At 37.2% G+C, this 8,621-nt stretch overlaps 1 protein-coding gene and 1 long non-coding RNA gene across 4 annotated transcripts in view; one reads left to right on the forward strand and one right to left on the reverse strand.

The window, feature by feature from the left end:
- Nucleotides 1-1,221, forward strand: part of LOC109299960 — an 8,679-nt gene extending 7,458 nt beyond the window's left edge. The window contains exon 2 of the long non-coding RNA XR_002098074.1: nt 167-1,221. This is a non-coding gene — a long non-coding RNA (uncharacterized LOC109299960). The remainder of the gene's footprint in view (nt 1-166) is intronic.
- Nucleotides 1,222-3,923: 2,702 nt separating this feature from the next.
- The window catches only part of COL19A1 (collagen type XIX alpha 1 chain), a 594,002-nt gene continuing 589,304 nt past the window's right edge, over nt 3,924-8,621 (reverse strand). For all 3 annotated transcript variants that reach the window (XM_019520501.1, XM_019520502.1, XM_019520500.1), the window contains 2 exons: nt 4,363-4,440; nt 3,924-4,077 (listed from right to left, as the gene is read on the reverse strand). In XM_019520501.1, the coding sequence (XP_019376046.1) occupies nt 3,941-4,077; nt 4,363-4,440 (215 nt within the window). In that variant the 3' untranslated portion in view covers nt 3,924-3,940. The remainder of the gene's footprint in view (nt 4,078-4,362; nt 4,441-8,621) is intronic.

Below are 8,621 nucleotides of genomic sequence, written 5' to 3' on the forward strand. Positions count from 1 at the left end.
ATATTATTACTCACACTAACGTGTTCTGAACACCATCGTGTGGACAAAAGGAGGTATATCACAGGCTCTGAATAGCTCTGAAAGGCTTCGGCATAAAATCAGCCACAGCAGCTTTATTACTTTCCCCAAAACTAAGTTCTATATGCAGCTTAAGAAAATTCCAAAGGTATCTTAGTAATGGTGTCAGTGTAGAATTTAAAATACATGTTAATAAATGGTGACAAGAAATAGAAGAAACTCATGCTGGTACAGGCTAAATATTCTGAAACTTAGCTAGTACAGTTTAAAGGGCCTTTTTTCTTACATTATATTTCATTAATATATTTAACCTCTACATTTTGTTACAGCTAAATATTCCCAACTCAGAAAAAATACTTTGTGGCAATGCAAAGATAATCTCTTGCATTTAATTTTTGTAATATTTTACTATAGTACACCTTATGAGCCAAACATATACATGAATTGGTGTAGAAAATAAAATATTCAAAACTGCAAACAGATTCTAAAAATAAAACCTGAAAAATCAGAAGCATTTTGCAGGCCATATTCTGCTCTAAGTTTTAACAATGCAAATCTAGAGTAACTCAATATAAAATAAGAATGAATCCAGAATGACTCCATTCAACCCAAATGCAGAATATGGCTCAGCATCTTCAAAATGGTACAAAGATACCTAATATAACTAAAATACTCGCTTTCTCGCATGAGAAAATTAAGTTGGGTTTATAACAAAATGAAAAAATCATTCATTAAAGACAACACGACATAAATTAATCATTACCAACAAAGTCACGTGTAGATAGCTTCTAAATGTTCAAATAAAAAAATTTAGAACTCTAGTCAAAAAGAAGAAAAAGGCATTTGTAGGAAATGTGTATGAAAAAATAATCTTCTTAAAATATATAAAATGCTCTAATTTCCAACAAATTCAAGTAAATTAAGTTAGAAACTCATGCTACATTAAGTTATAAGATTTCAGAGGTGCAGTTCAGTTAGCTAAAAGCCCAAAATATACACATAACACCAAGTAAGACATATATCTAGGGCATTTCTAGAAAGGAAACAATCACATGAATATTCTAACCCTGTCATTTTCTTAAAAGACCATGCCCTTTTTGGTATCATTACAGGAAATGAAGTTCAAGACTAATTTTATCAAAAATATTTAAAATATTTAAAATAAGATTTGGAATCACAAGAGAAGTAAAAATAAGTCAACTTAAAAAAATACTCATGTCTGGCCAGCAGTTTGTTAATTAAACAGAAAGCAAACAGGATAATTGACTCTGGGGGTTCTTCACTGGCTTCAGTGGTCTCATGACAGTAGAGAATCTGGCCCATAAGTTCTTGGGTGCATTTTGACAAATAAATACCCCATTTCAAAATCTGCCTCAAATCAAGATATTCTTACTAGGAATTCTATTCCAACCAAATCCAGATTTATTGTAGATTCCCTGAAGGCTTCCACCATTCAGCGTACTTAATGCCCATATTTTATTCAAAAGTAAAAATAAATATTTTTCTTGATGGCTCTTCCAGAGTTGGAAACTCCCAAGTTCTGACAAGAGTCCCCTGATATTTGCAGATCAAGACATTTCATCTAACAGCTCAATTCGTATTTTACATCAGTAGTTTTCAACCTCTGGTCTGTGTATCCCTGCAGGTCCACAGACTGTCTAAGGGATCCACGAAAGATGACTATGATCAATCAAAAGTATGTGAATACCCATATTTACAATTCAAAGGGGTGCACACCTCAAAATTTCCAAAGGGGACCGCACCTCTGTATGAAAATTTTTAGCGGGCTGCAAAATGAAAAAAAGGCTGAAAACTACTGCTTTACATGGCTAAGATCAACGATAATCATGCTGACGGGAAAGATCACTTTGATGTTATTTTCCATCATTTTAGGGCTCTACATCAGAGCTATCTGTGCCTTGCTAACAGCAATTTCAGTTGCCAAAATGTGATAGCTTCAGCTTCTTGTAACCTTGTATCTGTCTTTGGAATGACTGAGGCTGGGGTTCAGATGATCATCTGTTTCACATAAATAAAAGTGTACCTTAGGCCAAAAAACCCAATCAACAAGAAACAAACAACTCATACAATAAGTTTCTTTTCTTCATTAATCCTGCACGACTACATTTCTATTCACTGATGAACCTTTGTTAAATTGTCCGCTTCCTAAAACTGCTGGAGTTGCAGCACCTTATTCCAGGTTGTCATTTAGTGAAAATGTCTACCGTGGTGAGATTCACATAGGATTTGCATTCTGCATAATTATGTCCCATGTCCTTTGCCTTTCCAAACTGAGGTTTCTAAGCCTCTCTTTCCATCCAGTTAATCCTGCTGGTAGTCACTAGTGCCTGTGAACTTTGTACTCTAATCTTCCCCTGTTCATATAACCTTTTCTGGCATATACTGTTAAAATGTGAAAATGTCATCAAGGAAATAAGATCTATGAATGTATCTGTACCTGATTATAAAGCTTGCCTCATTGACTCCATTGTTGTCTAAAATGGAACTAGATTCTAAAGCAAAAGGCCTTTCCTTCACTAGTAGGCACAACGCCTGTCTATTGGATTAGTGTTAGTGTTGAGAACCAGAAAACCACCAGTACATGATTATAGCTGTGGCTGAATAGAGTTTCCAGCTAGGAATAACAACACCAGAGTCAGAAGACTGGCCAGCTCAGATTTATACACCTAGGGCACGTCCTGACATACAGGGCCATGTGCTTGAGTAACAAAAATAGCAGGGGAACAAATTTGTGCTGCTACTTTTTGCCACTGCACCCCCCCCCCCGCATGTGTGCTTTGGTGTGGAGCAAAATGCCCCACTTCAGGCAAACTGCCTTTTCCCCAGCTCTCCTGGCTCCCAGCATGCTGGAGAAGTTGAGGCAGAACTAAAGGAGGGGAGATGCTCTGGCCAGCAGCCACAGCATCTTCCTGGAGGACCAAACCTTTGTGTCAGCTGGTGCATGCTCCTGTGGTGTGGTGCTGTGCTGCTTTTCTTCGTGGCATTTTTTTTCCTACTGGGATTTCCCAGTAGCAAATTCTGCCCCTGTACTGCAAATCTGCAGCATGGGCACATTTTAACATGCCCAGTGTGTGGTTTGTGGTGCCACAAAGAGGTTTGCAGTGCCACAAACCTCACATGCCTGCGTGTCTGGATCCGGTCTTAGGGGTAACTGAATGTGCCAGTCTGAGCTGGATTAACATTCATTTAATCATACAAAAGACTTTTAGTAGCCACACATAGTGAATATCCAGACAGTCTAAAACCAGCAAAATACTGCATGACAGAGAGGAGATCATAAGAAGACTATTATCTCCACACTTTGCTGTCAAGGAAGTGCTTCAAGTGACCTTGAGCATCCTTGTTTAAGTATAAGCATAGTTCAGCAGGGTATGGAAACCTGCACTGTTACTTTCCAAAAGAATGGGTAACATTTCATATGAACAGAGTTCTCCAGAAGTCCATCTAAGAGCCTAAACTTCAGGATTAATGTGAATTAAAAAACTTTAGGAAAACTGTAGTTTTACTCTACTTCATCATCAGAAATAACAAGGTGAATAAAACCACTTAACAAGATTGTAAAATTCCTGCTGTTTTAAGATCAGGAAGATCTAAGAAAATAACTTTCTGTGGAAGAGAAAAGCTCAAGAGAACTATGTAGGCCTACTGTCTTCCCTAAGCCAAAAAAAAATTAAAAACCAAACACATGGAATGAACTCAGGAAAATAAATCTCATCATTTCTCATCATAACTCTGATATTGAAATTAATGTAGTAAAAGGCTTGATGTAAGTGCTCTATAAAATGTCTATGAACTACACAGAATAAATTGACAGAAATACAACAAGTATCATGAAGGTTAAATTGACTCATAAAGAGAAATAAGGTAGAAACATGAACCTAAACGTCTCTGAATGAGGTGTTTATTTCCTACTGGCACGTGGTCGAGCCTGAGATACGTGGTAGAAACAATCTGCTGGGTTGCACCTTCCGACAGGCCCTGGAGGCCCCTGTGGACCTGGAACTCCAGGAAGTCCTGGTGGGCCTGGCAGACTGATGGCTGATAAAATAAAGATAGTAATTAGCACTGGTAATATGCCTGTGCAGATGGTGAACAGCAACACGTCACCGAAAGCCTGCTCCTTCACACCAACTAAACAGCAAGAGGCAGGAGTGCTTGGTCTGACCTCAGATTGAGGGCTGACCTCTAACCTCTGCAAACTGGGAATTACTCAGTGGAAGACCACAGAGTCACCCCGGTGGAAAAACGGAGAGAGAGAATCAGGTGCACAGCGTTCATTTGTTAATTAGTAACAATAGCCACAGTAAAGCTGGAGATGTTTACCTGAAGGGCCGGGGGGACCAGGATTACCCGGGAGTCCAATTCCAGGCTCACCTCTTTCTCCCTTTTGTCCTCGGTAGCCTAGACAGGATAAAGAATAAGAGCATCCTGTTATTACAAACACTGATTGTCCGTCCATCTTATTGATGTGAAATTACTGAATCAAGCCACCTGAAGAGATGTCCATCTTTTTTTCTGAGGCTAGTAATACAGCCACTGTTATTTACCTTCCTTCTTTTAGAATGTGGGAAGATTGATACTTATAACTTATAGATCCTTGGACAGAGGGACTGTTATTGTATAAATTGGCATCACCTTCTCCAGAATTTTCTGTTACTTTTGTAAATGCTCTAAAACAAAAAAAATGACTTTTGTGTCCTACTGCAGGACTGGTCCTAGGGTAGTGTTATACGGCACCAACCAATAAGTTAGATTTGACAGAAAAAACAAAAAACCCCTTCCTACAATATAGCTAAAGAAAGAAATGTGAGGTACAGTAGTCTATTTAACTGACCTCATTCACTACAGTGAGCTCCTTGCTTTTGAACAGAAAAGAGTATCAAAATATAGCCTACAAACCAGACTGCCGGACTACTAGCTCATCATCTCTCTCATGCATTCTGGTCTGTACCCAAACTTGTCACTTGTATTATATATTTGAGATTGGAAGCTTCCCAGCAGGAATTTCATCATCTTGTGTAATTTTAAAGTTGCATGCAGATCTCTAGATATAGAAAACCCTATAGTTACTCACTGGTCGCACAGTTTTTCCCAACATTCAGCATGGTGTTGTTGGAACTTGTGCATGTTATAGGCTCCAGCACACAGTGTATTATTGTGACTTACGTGACTGCACTTTGTCTACCAAGCAGGCCCAGTAGCTGTGCTTTGCATGTTCATGTGTTTGCAAAGCATAGTTACTGAGCATATTATTACTAATTATGTAACATTAATGTATACTGGACACATCTACATGAGACCCTATATTGCTGTGGTGACAAGCTACAGAGACGTGGCTTGTTGCTATGGTGATGTAGCATAAGTGGGCACTATCTGTGATGCCACCGCCACTGCACAGTAGCAACGAGCTACTGCGCAGCACCAGCAGGTACTGTGCAGTTATTTAGTACCAACTGTGCAGCAGGGCACCCACTGAGGATGAGTGGCTGTCATTAGCTGAACTGTATGAAAATTAGATTGTACCCTCATGTTTCTTTGTAAATTATCAATTTGTTCGCATCTGCTAGACCTTAAAACAGAGGGTGCAGGGCAACAATAAAAATTCTTGCTTACAATTTCCCTTATAGTTAAGTAAGTATCCTTCAACTTTTAGAGTAGAATGGGTGATAGCTATATGGGAGATGACTACACTTTTATAAAGAACAAAAATCCGACACCTACCATAACACTTGCCTTTCAGAGGGCTTATTGAGAAGTCCTTCATCCATTCATCAATACAAGAATAAAACTGTTTATCTGTCTGTTTATGGGAGTGATACATATTGAGGATCGTTTGCCAACTGCAGGCTCAATTTAGAATTGTAACAGATAAGTTTAATTTTGCTGTGTTTAAGGTGCCAATATATTTTCATTAATTTGTGCAATTCCCTGTAGTTGCTACACTTTATGAAGATCAACCACATAATCAGGCATGTCAGTGTGCTAGGTAAGAAATTTTCTCTTTGGAATAGCTGTCCACTGAAGAGAGGAAAATTAAAATATAAGGGTTGTGGGTGACTGATCAGCATGGAGTCAGCTGATATCACCTGAGCAATAAGGGACACTTTAAATTATGTGGCTAAAGTAGTCTTGTCTAGTATAATCTTGCAGCAGTACTATGTGGTAACATAACTTCATGTGACAACTGAAGAAGAAAATGGGATGAGGTATAACGACTGTGGGTTCCAGCTGAGAAATACAGCTGAAACTATACCAAAGGAAGGGAACACAAATACATACAAACTTCCTATTAAGCACAAGCTCATACATTTCAGCAGAAAACCTATTATCTATTTGCAATCATATTGGGTTTCAGAAAAGAGTTGCAGATTGTATCTTATTATCCTCAACATCTCAAAATTCCCTCTCAAATAACAATAAAATCATAGTGGAGTCCAAGAAAAAGTAAAACATGCATACAGAGTGACATGCAGACACCACATCATAGTGATATAGAAACAGGCAGATATATAAAAAAGGAAGCGAGCCATTTGAAAATGCACAGAAAAACCCAAACTTTACATTAGTCATGCATTTTAGTAACTGGGCCTATGAAAGAACTGCATAAGAGTCCATACATAACCCATAAAAACCTGCAAAAGGAAAGGTGAAGAAGTTCATATTGAACAGTGGATCTTAAGGTTGCTCTTTAATTACCATGATTAATAATATTTATAGTTATGTCAGCTGGTGGTTGGCTGTGGAAATTTTGTGCAATTCATGTAGTTATTACAGTTTATGAAGGTCAATCACATAATCTGGAAACCTATTACATTTCCTATTTATTATATCTCTTATGATTCTTTATCTTACAATAAGTGGTTAGAATACAATTTATTAAAAACCAAGTTAATTATACTTGAATAAAACAGTACTACCGCTAATCATTTCTGTATTGAATTTCTGCAATCACGAGGCATAGAAAGAAATTGTATTTAAATCACACTTACACCATTAATTAATTAATTAAACATTATTGAAATCCAAATCAATAATGGAAAAACAATATAGCTGTCCATCTGTGCACATTATATGAATGAGAAAGGTATATACAATGGCTAGCTGTATTTGAATACATATACAAATGAGTATTTTGTGCATACTGGCAATGATTCCAAAGTTTAAATGATACCAACATTTAATAAAACATTCTCAGGTAACTTTTGTAAAAATAATGCTTTATTTTCCAGGGCATAAACTATAAGAAAAAAACATGCGAGTATAACATTGGGGCACCACTCCAAAACAATCCAGTATTTAACTCTCACAATAAAATAGTTGATTTTTATATGAGGTATATGTTACTCAGAAGTAGGTCCCATGATTACACTTCTGGAAGATAATAGTACAGTCTACCCGAGCAAGATTTTAGGTTTATAGTTGCAAACTCGTACACAAGACACAGAAGACTATTACCATTTATATAAATAGTATTAGGTTTATTATAATGATCCAGCCACAGCTATGAGGTATAGCTATGACGCTATGTGTGTCTGTTTTCATGGTTATAACTCCACTAACAGATGTTTAATTCAAAAAGCTTACAAAGGCAACAAGTGTACGAAAGCCTTTTGCTTGTGTTCAGGATATATAATTTGGTTGAAAAATTTACAACAATGAAAAAACTCAGAAGCTTTATGTAAACAACTACCCTACATGGGTAGTTTCAGTAAACACATTGTAGTATGCAGGAACCAGATATTAAAACAGGAACGTGCTCTTTTTTGGCTTGTAAACTTATTGTTCATAGTTAGAATCCAAATTACACTTTTATTACAGCAGCAGCTGACACTATCACTATTAGACTGGCAGTAGTATCACTATTAATTCCACAGTGGGCGCATCTACACATGCACATTTACTGTGCAATAATTTAGGGTACTGCACAGTAACAAAAAATTACTGCACAGTATGGGCATGCGTGTACATGTGCATACGGCTCATTAACTATGGTGACTTACACTGACTTGGGCATAAATTTGATACCTGCATCATCCAGGTATCAGATTTATGCCTGATTAATTACTGTGCAGTAATGCACATGTAGACCTCAGTAATAGTGTGTTTGTGGACTGACTTGGGACCATAGTTAGACCTGGGACCCAAGTCAGTCTATGCACAGAATTACTATACTTTAATGACTGCACATGTAGATGCTGGCCTAAAAACCACTTACTGCGCAGTAACTAACTGTGCAGTTAAATGCATGTGTAGACATAACCAGTGTATACTTAAAGATGTTACAATTGTGTGTCTGGATGTTTTGGAGGGAAAAAAATGACTGAGTTTTTCATTTAGAAAAGTTTCAAAATGAGCCTCTTGTCCCTACCACATACATGGATAACACCAACACGCTGATGACATTTTTATGTCTAAAGTAGTATGATGCTCTTTGCTTCACTTTTGAGGCAGTTATAATATGTTGAAATAACTGGTGTAGGTTACTGCATAAATAATTTACATGTATTTAAGTACTCTTTGATATACAGCAACAAGGTGACAGATAATTCTAAGAGCAGAATTTTCTTGTCTGATTTCCAATG

The sequence above is a fragment of the Gavialis gangeticus genome, unplaced genomic scaffold (genome assembly GCF_001723915.1).
Source record: "Gavialis gangeticus isolate Ggan-Ray unplaced genomic scaffold, GavGan_comp1, whole genome shotgun sequence".
Classification (NCBI taxonomy): domain Eukaryota; kingdom Metazoa; phylum Chordata; order Crocodylia; family Gavialidae; genus Gavialis; species Gavialis gangeticus.